This window comes from Oncorhynchus keta, chromosome 14 (genome assembly GCF_023373465.1).
Source record: "Oncorhynchus keta strain PuntledgeMale-10-30-2019 chromosome 14, Oket_V2, whole genome shotgun sequence".
Lineage (NCBI taxonomy): Eukaryota > Metazoa > Chordata > Actinopteri > Salmoniformes > Salmonidae > Oncorhynchus > Oncorhynchus keta.
Genome location: NC_068434.1, coordinates 19170185 through 19187986, shown reverse-complemented (window position 1 = coordinate 19187986; position 17802 = coordinate 19170185). Strand labels below are relative to the sequence as shown.

General features: G+C 41.3%; 1 protein-coding gene across 1 annotated transcript in view; it reads right to left on the bottom strand.

Annotated features, from left to right (window-relative positions):
* The window catches only part of fibcd1a (fibrinogen C domain containing 1a), a 132524-nt gene that overhangs the window by 97428 nt on the left and 17294 nt on the right, over positions 1 to 17802 (bottom strand). The window contains exon 3 of the mRNA XM_035784912.2: positions 458 to 943. Within this exon, the coding sequence (XP_035640805.1) occupies positions 458 to 943 (486 nt within the window). The remainder of the gene's footprint in view (positions 1 to 457; positions 944 to 17802) is intronic.

The following is a 17802-nucleotide window of genomic DNA, read 5'->3' as shown; positions in this document are numbered from 1 at the left end:
TTTGGGTTCCATGTAGGACGCTTTCTACAGAGGGATCTACATGGAACCCAAAAGGGTTGTACAAAAGGATTCTCCCTGGAACCAAAAAGCATTCTCCTATGAGGACAGAGGAATAACCCTTTAGGAACCCTTTTTTCCAAGAGTGTATGAGTTTCATGAACATATGCAGCAGTAGAGGCAAGCAGTGAATGGTAACTAGCAGAAGGTTGAACAGAAGGTCTGTGGCCTAAATGTCAGGTGGAGAATAGTGCAGTTATGCCCTTGAGCACAATACTTAACCTGGATTACTTGAGTACAGAACATACTCTGCTAGAAAAATCTAAGATGGGACAGCCGTGGAAGTCACTTTGGTGGAAAGACACCACTAAGCAAAGTAACCATTAAACTCCCACTTTCCAGGGGTCAGATGAGGAATGGGGCTTTGGGGCCTATGGGGCGTTGAGGGAAGGGCTTTAACCTGGATAAGTCGGCCTTGCTCCGTTTGCAGAGTGTTGAGCTCTTGTCCCAGGTTCCCCTGGCCTCGCCTTAGAGATTCGTACTCCAACCTGAGCTGGCTGGCATGGGCCGAGAGCTTGGCCACCTCCTCAGCCAACTTCACCAGCAAGGCTCGGTCCTGGCCCTTCACTGACTTTAGGCTCGTGTCGTGGTCGGTCAGCGAGTGGAGCAGAGAAGTCTGCACACCCTCCAGCCGCAGGAAGTTGTTGTTGTAGTCGGGGCAGTTGGGGTCGATGAAAATGTTGATGCGTGAGCCGTCGCCCCGCTCGACCGTCACCAGGGCGTTGCCTTCATCCTGGTTGGTGGAGATGAGTGGGGGACCGTTGTTAGTGCCGGGGGGCGGGGCTTGGTAGTGGTTCATTAAGAGGATGGTACCCGTTGCCGTCACGGCCAGGAGGACGGCCACGAAGAGCATGATGGTGCACAGGAAGTAGCTACAGCCCATCCTCTGGGGAGAAAAGGAGAGAGAACCAGAGAGGAGAGAATAGCATTAGATTAGGTCCCACTTTAAATAAACAACTTATACTGGCTTTATAGAGCATTCATAAAGGCTTCATAAGAACAACATAGATACTTCACAAATCATTTATACATTTATAAGTACGGCTTTTAAAATAAAAATAGAATTGTCTGACATTTTTTATTTTGCATAGCGCGGTTCTTAAATTAGAATAAATTGGGGTGGCAGCATTTGTATTGATCATGTGTGAAAGTTGCTGTTTATATGTTTCTTTATCTTACTTGCCACATCCTACTTGCCACATCCTACTTGCCACAACTGAAGGTCATTCTGGAAAAATAAAGTAATTCCATTCTATTCTATTCAACCTTTTGTAGTATGGTTGGCTAACTACTGATATCTTTACACGCCTTATAAAGGGTTTATATGAGCATCCAGAATAGAACACACCAGTGAAGGAACAGTAACTTAACCTAGATAGATTTTTAGGCTGAATATCAGTATGAGATAAGTGTGTGTAACTTACTCAAACTTTCGTGCATACATTACATTGACATCAATATGCGATTTATAAATGACAAATAACATATCTCAGTTATGGCCTTCAAAAAGTGAGAAATAGTAAAACCACTGCACAAATTGACAGTAGGTTATGACAAAATGTGCTGTATAATGTCATTTTGATAGATTGTCTGAAATTCTGTACATGATTTCCCTTTCAACTTGTGAATAAATGTTGATTGAAATGTGAAAACATTCTTTAGGATCCAACCTTGTCTCAACGAATCAGATTCTTACCCACATACTCATAGAAAAGCCCTCTAACCACTAGACACATAACCTCACAATCCTTACACACAGACAATGCTGACATTTTTAAATATACTTAACATACCATTGACATCCATTGTCATAGAATATGAAAATAAATAAGAACTACAATAGGCTTTCCGTGATCATGACATAAGTGAAATGAGAAATTAAGCGATACGAGGGGCAAAGACTACAGCTCAGGAACCCCTGTCACTGCCATGTTGAATGCCTTGCTCTTATAGTTTATTTTTCAAGGAAAAAGTGTTCCCCTCCTGCTGTTTTTCAAATCCCATTTAAATTAGCTTCTACTTGCTAGGAGAGACCGCTCTCTCATGTGATACCAGAGCAATGTTTTCATGCATTTTTCTTGTGCATTCTCTTACAAACACTACATACTGACAGCTACAGCACTACTGCAGTGAGTGGACATACTATTCTATTTGTGAGTGGGGCTGTCACGAGTGGCGCTCGGCGGTCGTCGTCACCGGCCTATTAGCTGCCACTGATTGTCTTTCCTCTCCCTCCTTGTATGTTGATTGGTAGCACCTGTTTATATATGATTAGTTTGTCTTTATTAGACAGCCGGCCCGCCTGGTTGTTGTGCGGGATTATTTCAGTGTAACCTTCGGCTCTGTTGTAGTTAGTGCCTGGTCATGACTTTTCCGTTGTACATTTTCATTCCCTGTGTTTGGGGCCGTTACTATTGTGAGCACCCTGTTGGTGCTATTAAAGACGCACAGCATTGCACTCACTGTCTCCTGCGTTTGACTCCACACACCTACGACACCCGAAGCATTACAGGGGCCTACAGATGTAGGATCTTCATTTGAGCAAGTTTTCTACAGCAGGAAAATAATCTGGCAGCAAAAGGTAATATGAATGAATATGTGGATTATAACATTTTAGTAGGGGTTGATACCTTTTTATAAGGGCAGATCAAGCCTGAAATGCCAAAGTAGAAATTAGAAACTCGACAAGCCATTTTCAAACACAACTACACCACAAGTTTGCATTTCCTATCAACAAAAGAGTGATCAAATTAAGATCCTACATCTGTACATGCTCTGTCACTACTGCATCACCAAGAGCATGTGTGCTCCCACCTACAGTATATACTGCCTCCTAGTAATGCATGTACTCTATAAAGTTACCCAGCTCACAAAATTTGGCATGGGATGTCATAATGACATCATTTTGTGGTTGTAAATTGTTTTTCTGGTTGCAGAGTTGTAAAATGTCGAGATTAAAACCAGGTAACGATGTCAATCATTAAAAAATTAAGACAATCTGGGAAGGATGTCAGTTGTTATCTGATAACCAGATTGCTACCAGTTAAGAATGTGTTTTTCATTTCATCAGTTTACATTCAACCTGACCATGACGTCATATAAGACGTCAGAATTACATCATTGCTGCCGGTTTTGCCCGCTGGGCACGGCATCAGAGAGGAAATGGGAAATACAGCCAGTCATTGAATTAGTGCCACTGCTGCAGTGGAGCATCCAACCCGTTAAAACAAGGCCCGGCCTGGCCCCTCCACAGAGTGTGGAGCTACTTACTATCCTCCACAGCATCCTCTGCAGGCATTGTCATATTTATTTTAAAGACAATTAATGTTCACAAAGGATCCCAGCTTACTGCGCCATGCTGCACAAGAGGATGAGTCCCCGACCAATTTGTTACACCAAAGCAACAATGCCGCCTGTCTGCAAGAATTATCAGCCTTTCACACAACACCAAAGCAGCCACATAAGAGGTGTGTGAGTGTGAGTGTGTGTGTGTGTGTGTGTGTGTGTGTGTGTGTGTGTGTGTGTGTGTGTGTGTGTGTGTGTGTGTGTGTGTGTGTGTGTGTGTGTGTGTGTGTGTGTGTGTGTGTGTGTGTGTGCCTCAGCAATCTCTTTGTGTGCACTCTCCTCCACAGGCATTTGAAAGCGAGACAAGTAGTCACCTCTCATATCCGATTCTGCCGTGGTGCCCTTGAATCGTCAAAGCAAGACAAGTCTGCCCAGCATTCAGAGAGAGTGAGAGGGTCCTGATGCTGTACCACTGCTAGTCCCCACGGCACATGACAACGTCAAAGCTGCCGCTCATATCTTGGCATCTCTGCCACCTCTGGCCCTGTTTGGCACTGAGGTTGGGATTGAAAAAGCACACTCTGCCGAGCACAGACAATATTTGAGAACAGCTTTTATACATCCATGCAGCAGAGAGAAAAGCTCACTGGGAGAACAGGCATGGGCAGCACCAGCGGTGAGTTGTCGAACACAATGAGCCCCCCTTATTCCTCTCCTCCATCCCTCCACCTATTCTTTCTTCTATCTCTACTCAGCCTGTTTCACCTAGTGTAGCCAGACAGGGCCCAGACAGGCAGTGACACTGAACACCTCAGGACTAGGGGAGGTCACTGCTACTGACTCACACAGGAGACAGGGGGTGACAGTACTACTGATCACTTCTTTGGACTGTGAAAGGCGAAGCGTCAGGTACTCACAATGGAATTGAGCCTAACCTAAAAGGAAGGGACATTTTGAGGAGGACCTGTGTTTTTTGTGTGTAAATATTGTGCTGGGTTTTACTGTCATTTATTTACACCTCAAATAAGTATTAGAATTAAGGACAGATGAGAATGCAAAGACTGGCAAAAATATTAGAACTCTGTCATGTCATAAGATTATTATGTCACATAGAGTACCAGTCAAAAGTTTGGACACACCTACTCAGTCAAGGATTTTTCTTTATTTTTACTATTTTCTACATTGTAGAATAATTAGTGAATACATCAAAACTATGAAATAACACATATGGAATCATGTAGTAACCAAAAAAGTGTTAAAACAAATCAAAATATATTTTTAATTTGAGATTCTTTAAAGTAGCCACCCTTTGCCTTGATGACAGCTTTGCACACTCTTGGCAATCTCTCAACCAGCTTTACCTGGAATGATTTTCCAACAGTCTTGAAGGAGTTCCCACATATGCTAAGCATTTGTTGGCTGCTTTACCTTCACTCTGCAGTCCAACTCATCCCTAACCATCTTAATTGGGTTTAGGTAAAATGATTGTGGAGGCCAGGTCATCTGATGCAGCATTCCATCCCTCTCCTTCTTGGTAAAATATCCCTTACACAGACTGCAAACCAGATGGGATGGCATGTCACTGCCAAATGCAGCAGCATACCACCTTGCATCCCACTGCTGGCTTGCTTCTGAAGCTAAGTAGGGTTGGTCCTGGTCAGTTCCTGGATGGGAGACCAGATGCTGCTGGAAGTGGTGTTGCAGGGCCTGTAGGAGGCACCCATTCCTCTGGTCTAAAAAAAATATCCCAATGCCCCAGCGCAGTGATTGGGGACATTTCCCTGTGTAGGGGTGGGACATAAATGGGTGTCCTGACTCTCTGTGGTCACTAAAGATCCCATGGCACTTATTGTAAGAGTAGGGGTGTTAACCCCAGTGTCCTGGCTAAATTTACAATCTGGCCTTCATACCATCATGGCCACCTAATCACCCCCAACTTACAATTGGCTCATTCATCCCTCCTCTCCCCTGTAACTATTCCCCAGGTTGTTACTGTAAATGAGAATGTCTTCTCAGTCAACTTACTGGGTAAAATAAGTAAAAAAGTAGCCAAGCTGTGCTTGGAATTCTAAATAAATAATTGACAGTGTCACCAGCAAAGCACCCTCACACCTCCTCCATGCTTCATGATGGGAACCACACATGCGGAGATCATCTGTTCACCTACTCTGCGTCTTACAAAGACACAGCGGTTGGAACCAAAAATTGTTTCTTTGCAGCAATTTGATCATGAAAGCCTGATTCACACAGTCTCGTCTAAACAGTTAATGTTAAGATGTGTCTGTTACTTGAACACTGTGATGCATTTATTTGGCCTGCAATTTCTGATGCTGGTAACGCTAATGAACTTATCTTTCATGTGGCGGTCCTCATAAGAGCCAGTTTCATCATAGCGCTTGATGGTTCTTGCGACTGTACTAAGTTCTTGAAATTTTCCAGATTGACTGACCTTCATGTCTTAAAGTAATGATGGACTGTCGTTTCTCTTTGTTTATTTGAGCTGTTCTTGACATAATATGGACTTGGTCTTTTACCAAATAGGGTCTAGGGTCTTCTGTTTTACCAACCCTACCTTGTCACAACACAACTGATTAGCTAAAACACATTAAGAAGGAAAGAAATTCCACAAATTCACTTTTAACAAGATACACCTGTTAATTTAAATGATGTCCAGGTGACTACCTCATGAAGCTGGTTGAGAGGATGCCAAGAGTGTACAAAACTGTCATCAAGTCAAAGGTTGGCTACTTTGAAGAATATTAAATATTAAATATTGATTTGTTTAACACTTTTTGGTTATTACACAATTCCATATGTGTTTCAGAGTTTCATATGTGTTTCAGAGTTTTGATGTCTTCACTTTTATTCTACAATGCAGAAAAACCCTGAAATGAGTAGGTGTTTCCAAACTTTTGACTGGTACTGTATGTATGTGATCAACACTATGGGAGATGATATCGTCCACCTTCCCAAGCGGTAGTGCTGAGCGATTAAATTACATTTCGTTTTTTGGTGGGTTGTTAAACAACTAATTGACCGACGTCGATTCAATTTCTAAAATTCCATTTAGTACTTTTTTGGGGTGAGCTCAACACGCCGTTTCTCTAAAAGTTAAGTCAAAAACTGTGGCTGATTGGAAGTTGTATTTTCATTAGGCAAATAGTCAACCTAGTTCAGTGCATAAATGTGGTAATTAACTACAATGACCATAATACATTGCACCTGTTCTTTCGGTCCACAGGCAGAGGCGGTTAAACACACAGACCATATGAGACCGTAATAATAATAATAATAATAATCAAATAATACCGTAATAATAAATGAATAATCAAACCAAAACTGAACCGACCTCTAATATCCCATTCGCTAGAGATGATCATTAAGAATGAAGTCAGATGCTTTTGGTAGCTACAGTGTAAAGTGCATTCAAAAAGTTTTCACACCCCTTTACTTATTCCACATTTCTTGTGTTACAGTCTGAATTTGAAATGGATTAAATTGAGATTCTGTGTCACTGGCCGAAACACAATACCAGATAATGTCAAAGTGGAATTATGTTATTAGACATTTTTACAAATTCATAAAGAATGAAAACCTGAAATGTCTTGAGTCAATAAGTATTCAATCCCTTTGTTATGGCAAGCCTAAATAAGTGCTGGAGGAAAATGTTCTGAACAAGTCACATAATAAGTTGCTGGACACACTGTGTGCAATAATAGCGTCTAACATTACTTTTTAACGACTACTTCATCTCTGTACCCCACACATACAATTATCTGTAAGGTCCCTCAGTCGAGCAGTGAATTTCAAACACAGATTCAACCACAAAGAGCACCTATTGGTAGATGGGTAAAAATAAAAGGGAGATATTGAGTATCCCTTTGAGCATGAAGTTAGTAATTGCACCTTCCTAACTCAGTTTCCGGAGAGGAAAGACACACCGTTCAGAGGTTTCACCAAGAGGCCAATGGTGAAAACAGTTACAGAGTCTAATGGCTGAGACAGGAGAAAACTGAGGATGGATCAACAATATTGTAGTTACTCCACAATACTAACCTACAGTCGAAGTCGGAAGTTTACATACACCTTAGCCAAATACATTTAAACTCAGTTTTTCACAATTCCTGACATTTAATCCTAGTAAAAATTCCCTGTCTTAGGTCAGTTAAGATCACCACTTCATTTTAAGAATGTGAAATGTCTGAATAATAATAGAGAGAACTATTTATTTCAGCTTTTCTTTCTTTCATCACATTCCCAGTGGGTCAGAAGTTTACATACACTCAATTAGTATTTGGTAGCATTGCCTTTAAATTGTTTAACTTGGGTCAAACATTTCGGGTAGCCTTCCACAAGCTTCCCACAATAAGTTGGGTGAATTTTGGCCCATTCCTCCTGACAGAGCGGGTGTAACTGAATCAGGTTTATAGGCCTCCTTGTTCGCACACGCTTTTTCAGTTCTTCCCACAAATGTTCTATATGATTGAGATCAGGTCTTTGTGATGGCCACTCCAATACCTTGACTTTGTTGTCCTTTAGCCATTTTGCCACAACTTTGGAAGTTTGCTTGGGGCCATTGTCAATTTGGAAGATCCATTTGCGACCAAGCTTTAGCTTCCTGACTGATGTCTTGAGATGTTGCTTCAATATATCCACATAATTTTCCTCCCTCATGCGGCCATCTATTTTGTGAAGTGCACCAGTCCCTCCTGCAGCAAAGCACCCCCACAACATGATGCTGCCACTCCTGTGCTTCACAGTTTGGATGGTGTTCTTCGGCTTGCAAGCCTCCCCTTTTTCCTCCAAACATAACAATGATCATTATGGCCAAACAGTTCTATTTTTGTTTCATCAGACCAGAGTACATTTCTCCAAAAAGTATGAAGTTTGTCCCCATGTTTAGTTTCAAACCGTAGTCTGTCTTTTTTATGCCGGGTTTGGAGCAGTGGCTTCTTCCTTGCTGAGTGGCCTTTCAGATTATGTTGATATAGGACTCGTTTTACTGTGGATATAGATACTTTTGTACATGTTTCCTCCAGCATCTTCACAAGGTCCTTTTATTCTGGGATTCATTTGCACTTTTCGCACCAAAGTACGTTCATCTCTAGGAGACAGAAAGCGTCTCCTTCCTGAGCGGTATGATGGCTGCATGGTCCCATGGTGTTTATACTTGCGGTCTATTGTTTGTACAGATGAACGTGGTACCTTCAGGCGTTTGGAAATTGCTCCCAAGGATGAACCAGACTTGCAGAGGTCTACAATTTTTTTCTGAGGTCTTGGCTGATTGCTTTTGATTTCCCCATGATGTCAAGCAAAGAGGCACTGAGTTTGAAGGTAGGCCTTGAAATACATCCACAGGTACACCTCCAATTGACTCAAATTATGTCAATTAGCCTATCAGAAGCTTCTAAAGCCATGACATCATTTTCTGGATTTTTTCAAGCTGTTTAAAGGCACAGTCAACCTAGTGTATGCAAACTTCTGACCCACTGGAATTGTGATACAGTGAATTATAAGTCAAATAATCTGTCTGTAAACAATTGTTGGAAAAATGACTTGTGTCATGCACAAAGTAGATGTCTTAACCGACTTGCCAAAACTATAGTTTGTCAACAAGAAATTTGTGGAGTGTACGTATGTAAACTTCCGACTTCAACTGTAAATGACAGAGTGAAAAGAAGGAAGCCTGTACTGAACATTTTTTCCAAAACATGCATCCTGTTTTCACTAAAGTAAAACTACAAACAATTGGCAAAGAACTTAACTTTATGTCCTGAATACAAAGCGTTATGTTTAGGGCAAATCCAACACAACACATCACCGAGTACAACTCTTTATATTTTCAAGCTTAATGGTGGCTACATCATGTTATGGGTATGCTTGTCATCGGCAAGGACTTGGGAGTTTTATATGGAATAAAAATAAACAGAATAGAGCTAAGCACAGGCAAAATCCTATGAGGAAAACCTGGTCCAGGCTGCTTTCCACTAGACACTAGAAGACAATTTCACCTTCTGCAGGAAAATAACCTAAAATACACAGACAAATATACACTGAAGTTACTTACCAAGACGACATTAATGTCCATGATTGGCCTTTTTAACACTTTGACTTAAATTGGATTAAAAAATCAATGGCAAGACTTTAAAATGGCTATCCAGCAATGATCAACAACCAACTTGACAGAGCTTAAAGGTTTTTTTAAAGAATAATGCAAATATTGTACAATCCAGGTGTGCAAAGCTCTTGAAGACTTTCCCAGAAAGACACACAGCTGTAAATGTTGCCAAAGGTGATTCTAACATGTATTCAGGGGTGTGACTACTTATGTAAATGAGATATCTCTGTATTTCATTTTCAATTAATTTGCACACATTTCTAAAAACTTGTTTTCTGTTTCTCATAATTAAATCCATTTTGAATTTAGGCTGTATCACAACAAAATGTGGAATAAGTAAAGGGGTATGATCACTTTCTGAAGGCACTGTATTCTCCTGCAGAAGGCCAGTATATATGCTTGTACTACATAATGCTGGCCCATGCTATTTTGGAGGCCATCAGGCTATTCATTGTCAGGCGATGGTTTAACAGCTCCCAGATCACGACTCAGCCTGAAACACTACACACAATAATCCACTTGAGCAGATAACCTTGGATCTGAGCAATTCTGAGCTGTGGCCCTCACTTAAACAGAGCATGCTTGTACTCAGGGTGTCTTCAAGTGCATTACCGTTTTCTATGTGGAGGTTGTCAGAGCAGAAGCTAGGGTGCGTCTGGGCTCTGGTCAAACGTAGTGCAAACTATACTGTGAATAGAGTGGCATTTCAGACACAGCCTATGAGGAGGGAGGCAGAGGCGAAGCTAGCTCAGATCTCTGCACCATTAGAAAGAGGCAGGGATAATAAAGGTCATGACCCTCTGGTGTGACATGAGCAGGGGTGCTGGCCTTAATGGTTTACCCATGCTATGGGTACAGGGAGGGCGCACAGGGTCCAGGATACGTGTCTCATGCTAAAAGCCTGGCACCAAATCAAAAACCTTGCCGGCCGGGAATTACGAGGCTGACGCAGCAGCAATTTAATTTCAGTACTGTACATGCCAAAAAGGCCTGGATCGAGCACACACACACACACACACACACACACACACACACACACACACACACACACACACACACACACACACACACACACACACACACACACACACACACACACACACACACACACACACACACACACACACACACACACACTCGCAGGTTGATATTTATTTGGAGGCCTCGTACTGGAGGCAGCTCTAAAGGGTATCACTAGCATTAAAATGCAAATGAATTACTTAAAAATCATACAATGTGATTTTCTGGATTTTTGTTTTAGATTCCGTCTCTCACAGTTGAAGTGTACCTATGATTTAAAAAATGACAGACCTCTACATGCTTTGTAAGTAGGAAAACCTGCAAAATCGGCTGTATATATTTGCAAAAGTGTTTTTTTTTAAACAGGTTTTGCTTTGTCATTATGGTGTATCGTGTGTAGATTGATGAGGGGGGGAAAACAATTTAAATAATTCTGTATTAAGGCTTTAATGTGGAAAAAGTCAAGGGGTCTGAATGCTGTCCGAATGCACTGCATGTAGTGGTGTAAGAAATGATATATGATGTACTGTTTATCTTTGATTTATGTGAGACGTAAGTGCTTTAATGTGTTTGGACCCCTGCCTTGGCAGCAGCTAATGGGAATCTCTAATAAATACAAATACAATTACCAGAGGAGCTGCATTTATTAGAATTTTTTTATGGGAAGTATTTACCAAATATTTTAAAAATCATACAGGAAATGTAACTGCCTCTCCTCAGTGAAGCAGTTACAACCCTTAACTGACCTGCTGTCGTGAGGTTCGACTGCTCTCAGTGTTCTAGAAGGTCACTCCCCGTGTTCTAGAATGTCAGTGCAGATGTCGAGGGTGGTTTGTCTTCCACTTGGGAATGGGGAAAGACCATGGGGTCTAGATCAGTCTTTGGGCAGATGCAGACACAGTCAATGTCACAGAATGTGTACCACTACCCGTGTACAGTAGGGGGTAAAAAAGCAACCCGGACAGCAACCAAACATATGTTGTTGTTGTTTTTGCCTCAGATTTTGATATCCTGTGTTCTGTTTGGGACGGTAACTCATGTTACAGCACACTCCCTGTCAGTCATGGTTCTAATGTTCTTACCACACATACAGTGGACTCAATCTGACAGTAATCTATCTGGAAACAGCAGCTGGCAGAAAGTGCCAGAGATAAGAGGGGTGAATTAGCTCACCTTCAAGACAAACACTGAACCTTCTCAAGCATACTCAAGAGGGAGCTGGTTGCCTCCCTGTGACTGTGCTGGCACTGACATGCTATGATTCTCATCCATGCATACACAGTGAACGGTTCACTCGACAGCACAGTTCATGTTTGTCTGTTTAACATCTAACAAATGGTAAATATTGCCCCCGGAATGGTCTATTCTGGTTGCTTTGCCTGCCAAAGTACACTGCTGAGGGCCTATTTAGCGCATGGTCATCTGAACCCCTAAACCAGACTTATAAAGTCAATATAAAACTTTCATAGTATGAGAGGGCTGCAGGGCACGGGGGAAAAATTAAGAAAACAGTTTGATCTTTGGACACCAGAGCCATGGGAGAATAATCCCAGAAAGCTATCAGAGTTTGCCTGAATCAAGAGGAGGATGTCTCATACTGTATCCTAACATATAATTCTTTGGAAGAGCACCAATCCCTACAAATAGGTCTGTAATATAAGGAGACCAGATGCTGAGGCTTACCCTTGATCTTTAAAATGGCTTTAGGCATATTTCCTACTGGGTTTACTTCGAAGTGACAAAGCTGCAGAGATAAAGTGAAAAGCTGGGCTATACTGACGTAGGATTGTAATTTGAGCCAGTTTGCTACAGCAGAAAAAAGAATCCTGCAGCAATAGTAAATGTTAATTATAATTAATGGACATTTTTGTAGGGGTTGATACATTTTTCGTAACTTCAGAAGCCTTTTTAAACCTCACTACACTACAATTTTAAATGTCCTGCATTGCAAGTTCTCAAGCAACAGGGTGATCAAATTAAGATCCCTACATCTGCACTGTATATTTATAGCTGGCTACCAAGCTTTCTTCATTCTCATGTTGACTAGTTTCACCATTAACCTACAAACTCTCAAACCTAATGAAGATATTGTACAAAAATACCCAATATGTCATGGGGCTGTGACATGGTCTCCTTTGTCTTTTTAAACGGTCTAGCACAGCTAATGAAATGGCCAGAGGGGACTCTTTGTGCTCCGGGCTCAGTAGTCAACTTATTCCTCCGCAGCTGGGTGATTAAGAGTCCCTCTTGTGTGTGTGTTAGTCTGATCCTCTAGCCAAGAGGGGAAAACACACAAGTCACACTGCTGTTCTGTTTCAGCATTCATTGGATTTCATCACTGATATTTGCACCTTGTCATCACGCCACAGCGAGAGCTTATTTAGGACAATACTGAGCGATACATCCTTTAAGTGGTAGTGGTAGGGAGATTGTGTCTAATCGAGAAACTGATAGTGAGTGCAACGGGAATGAGTTTGATTCCAATTGTGGTTAAGCTAAACTGTACTGCTATTGTATAATATTGTATAATGTTGTATAATGTTAAAAGAATGGACGGCCGGATGCATATTTATCAGGTGAGTAGAGGAACTAGGTGGTAATGTACAGTAAGCAGTAAGTATAATGCATTGCCATTCAAATGCAAATATGAACAGAGGGTACCTCAAAATGTTCACCTCATTAAAGGAAGAAATTATGAGCCACTATGGGAATAACTCATTTTATTTTAACAAAAGCACAATTCCACTAGAACCTGACCGATTTAAAATTTCTCAATATCATCGGATGATATTGGCCTTTTAACGCTACGGTATCGGACAATAATTCCACCGATAACCTTTATTCAGTCAATAGGATGAAAAAAGGGAATCTATTGCTTATCGAAAAACTTGTGGCCATCCTCATGATGTGTCATTAATTTCACAATATAAGAAATCAATTGAATCATATTTCTTTTACAATTGCTGTTTTCAATGGCAATTTTTGAGAATTCAGTGTGGAAAAATGACACCTTTTTATTTCCCCAATGTAAAGCAGTATATCGGCAGATATATCGGTATCGGTAAATTTTGTTCCCCAAAAAACCTGAATCGGTATCGGGCCCAAAAAAACGGTTGGGCTCTAAATTCCACTACTCTGCAACCACTCACTGTTCTGTTCATCAATTTAAGGACATACTGCATTTTTCAATTTAAGGACATACTGCATTTTATCACAAAAATATATTTTTGTGATAGTCCAAAAGGACAATATAGTACACACCCCACACCCATCTGATGCAGAAAAACAGACATGTCTCATTTTAACCAGAGACCACAACTGCTCAAATCTTTAGATCCCAACAGCTGGAAGCATTTGTTACACTTTACTTTACAGTGTGCTATTTTTTGAAGTAGTATTATCAGAACAAGCAAAATTATAAACATACTTAAGAATTATGGTTTGGTTTATTTGTGATTAACTGAAACAAGCAACTTTAGGGATGAGGTAGTTACTTCAAAAAATGATTAAGTAAGTGCCAGAATGTACCAATTGTTATATTCAATTGTCTTAAAGGGATAATCTACCCCAAACCACTAATTCCTAACCGTGTTAAACAGTGTTAAATGATGATATGTGGAGAAAAAAAATTGTGAACAAATTTAAAATATGAAATAAGGTTGGTAGCAACATGTGCAAATCGTTGTGAAAATCGGTTGAAGTCGACTCCAAAACCCACAATGCAATGCTCCTTTTCTTGGCTGGCTGGCTAGCTAGCAAACGTAGCTACACACAATAATACCAAAGCCAATATCAGCATGTGAAGTAGTTAGCTAGCTGTAAAATCTCCTAAACAAACTTCACTATCAATTTTGCTGTCTATCTCACTGAGTTCAACTTGCAGTTCCTCTCTGACCAGAATGAGTGCAGAGTATGTTGTTATGGCAACAACAGCCCATTCCCACGTTTCTTACAGACACACAGGGTGCATTGCGAGGTGGTACTTGAAGGGAAACTGAGTTTAATAATTTTGTACACTGTTTAGATTGAGCACATCTAAGCGAAATATATACTTTGTCATGAGGACACCACCATGCAGATGACACAATTCTGTATATCAAATCAAATCAAATGTATTTGTCACATACACATGGTTAGCAGATGTTAAAGCGAGTGTAGCGAAATGCTTGTGCTTCTCGTTCCGACAATGCAGTAATAACCAACGAGTAATCTAACCTAACAATTCCAAAACTACTACCTTATACACACAACTGTAAAAGGATAAAGAATATGTACATAAAGATATTTGAATGAGTGGTACAGAACGGCATAGGCAAGATGCAGTAGATGGTATCGAGTACAATATATACATATGAGAAGAGTAATGTAGGGTATGTAAACAAAGTGGCATAGTTTAAAGTGGCTAGTGATACATGTATTACATAGAGATGCAGTAGATGATATAGAGTACAGTATATACATATACATATGAGATGAGTAATGTAGGGTATGTAAACATTATATTTAGTAGCATTGTTTAAAGTGGCTAGTGATATATTTTCCATCAATTTCCATCAATTCCCATTATTAAAGTGGCTGGAGTTGAGTCAGTGTGTTGGCAGCAGCCACTCAATGTTAGTGGTGGCTGTTTAACAGACCCTTCTTTGGACACTGTGTTAACTAACCTCCAGACGAGCTTCAATGCAATACAACTCTTCTTCTGTGGCCTCCAACTGCTTTTAAATGCAAGTAAAACTAAATGCATGCTCTTCAACCGATCGCTGCCTGCACCTGCCTGCCCGTCCAGCACCACTACTCTGGACGGTTCTGACTTAGAATACGTGGACAACTACAAATACCTAGGTGTCTGGTTAGATTGTAAACTCCCCTTCCAGACTGACATTAAGCGTCTCCAATCCAAAAATAAATCTATAATCAACTTCCTATTTTGCAACAAACATCCTTCACTCATGCGGCCAAACATACCCTCGTAAAACTGACCATCCTACCGATCCTTGACTTCGGCAATATAATTTACAAAATAGCCTCCAACACTCTACTCAGCAAATTGGATGCAGTCTATCACAGTGCCATCGTTTTGTCACGAAAGCCCTATATACTACCCACCACTGCGACATGTATGCTCTCGTTGGTTGGTCCTCACTACATATTTATTGCCAAACCCACTGGCTCCATGTCATCTTTAAGTCGTTGCTAGGTAAAGCACCGCCTTATCACAGCTCACTGGTCACCATAGCAGCACCCACACATAGCACGCGCTCCAGCAGGTATATTTCACTGGTCACCCCCAAAGCCAATTCCGACTTTGGCCGCCTTTCCTTCCAGTTCTCTGCTGACAGTGACTGGATCAAATTGCAAAAATCACTGAAGCTGGAGACTCATATCTCCCTCTCTAATTTTAAGCACCAGCTGTTTATTTATTGCCTTACCTCCACTATCTTACCTAATTTGCACACACTGTATATAGACTTTTCTATTGTGTTATTGACTGTATGTTTGTTTATTCCTTGTGGAACTCTGTGTTGTTGTTTGTGTCGCACTGCTTTGCTTCATCTTGGCCAGGTTGCAGTTGTAAATGAGAACTTGTTCTCAACTGGCCTACCTGGTTAAATAAAGGTGAAATATATATACTGTATATATATGTTTAAATTATGATATAAAGGGATGGATGTGTTCTAGACAAGTCTGCCCGTACTATCTATGGGCTGATTTGGCCATCTGGAGTGCAGGTCATTTTTTATGAAATGTGATGGTGTGTTACCCCTATCTCCAGTGACGAGAACCAGGTAGCTATGATGCGTTCCTAGTTGGAACTCCTACACGGTTTCCTGATTTCACAGACGGACCACTTAGAAGTTAAATCATGGGGAACATTTATATTTATACCCACTGATAGAAAATAGGCTCTCACAAGATTGACAGGAGTTTCATTTCTGGGGATGCATTATGTATGTGTGTGTGTGTGTGTGTGTGTGTGTGTGTGTGTGTGTGTGTGTGTGTGTGTGTGTGTGTGTGTGTGTGTGTGTGTGTGTGTGTGTGTGTGTGTGTGTGTGTGTGTGTGTGTGTGTGTGTGTGTGTGTGTGTGTGCAGTGTTTCCCCTATATGCATTAACGGGACACACTGGTGTGTATGTGTGCAATGTGCCTAAATGTAGGTATGTTTTTGCCTCTCTGTTCCTTTGCCCTCCTCTGACTGTAGCCTAAAGACAGTTCCTGTTCAGACAGACCGGGTCTCCAGCTCCAGTAGCCCCCAGTGTGCAGGCAGGTTCCTCTGTCAGAAGACTCCAAGGACAGGCAGCCAAGTGTGGAGAAAGCGATTTGTCTTGCAGGCTGGAGCCGGGCTCCCGAGACCACTTCCACAAGTCTGATACTCAACATATCCTCCCTGTGCATTAGAGAGCTCTTATAGGGGAAGGTTTGCTGCTCAACCCTGCCTTGTACTACCACACTCCAACGCATCCGAGGTACAAGTCTGACATCAAACACCCTCCCTCCCACTTCAACTGCTTTGTGATGAGCTACATCCACCCCGGCTGTTACTCAGGAGTGTTGTGGCACCAGGTATACTTTCACAGCCTCCCCGGTGTTGAAGATAACAAGGAGGATGTAGAGAATTGTACACTGGCGTGCATAAAGGAGTGAAAAACTAATAATAGTCAAGAGTGGGGGGTGGCTGTGCGCTTTTCAAAGTAATTACATTAAGCAGAATGAAAGTTGCTATTAATCGGTTTCTTTCACATACTGGGTGGCTTGGGGGAGAATTTTGTTCTAAATCCTTGGAGTTTTAGATGGATGAATGGTCTAAACCGTTGTTCATTAAATTTCACTGTCTACAACATGCTTAACCACATAACCTCCTACTGTAATATAGAATTATGCTGCGGTTAGATGGCACGAGGTAGACGCTAGATGCCAAACGTGATGTCATTGTTTTCAATGAGAGAACGATGGTAAATACCGTTGAGTCTGGCGGTGAATGCCTTCAGCCACTACGGTAAACGGGACTTGCCGCCAGAGTTAAAATATTTCAACTTTTGTCATCTGCTGTAGTGTTGTTTTATACCGGATCTTGTTTTGCACGGTTTGTTTCCTGAAATCACCATAGGAACACATCCCGTCATGCTGGCTTGCTTTTGTCATCACCGTCTTTCTTGCTTTCTTGTCCCGCTATGCCGATCGGTATGGCGGTTTTTGCGTCCCTCATCTAAATGCAGCATTAGGTATTGCCGTTAAAATATAATCTTCATTAATAAATTGGCAGGAGGTAATGGAGTTTGTAATAGTTATATTCTAATTCAAAGGTCACATTGAAATCAGTGGTGG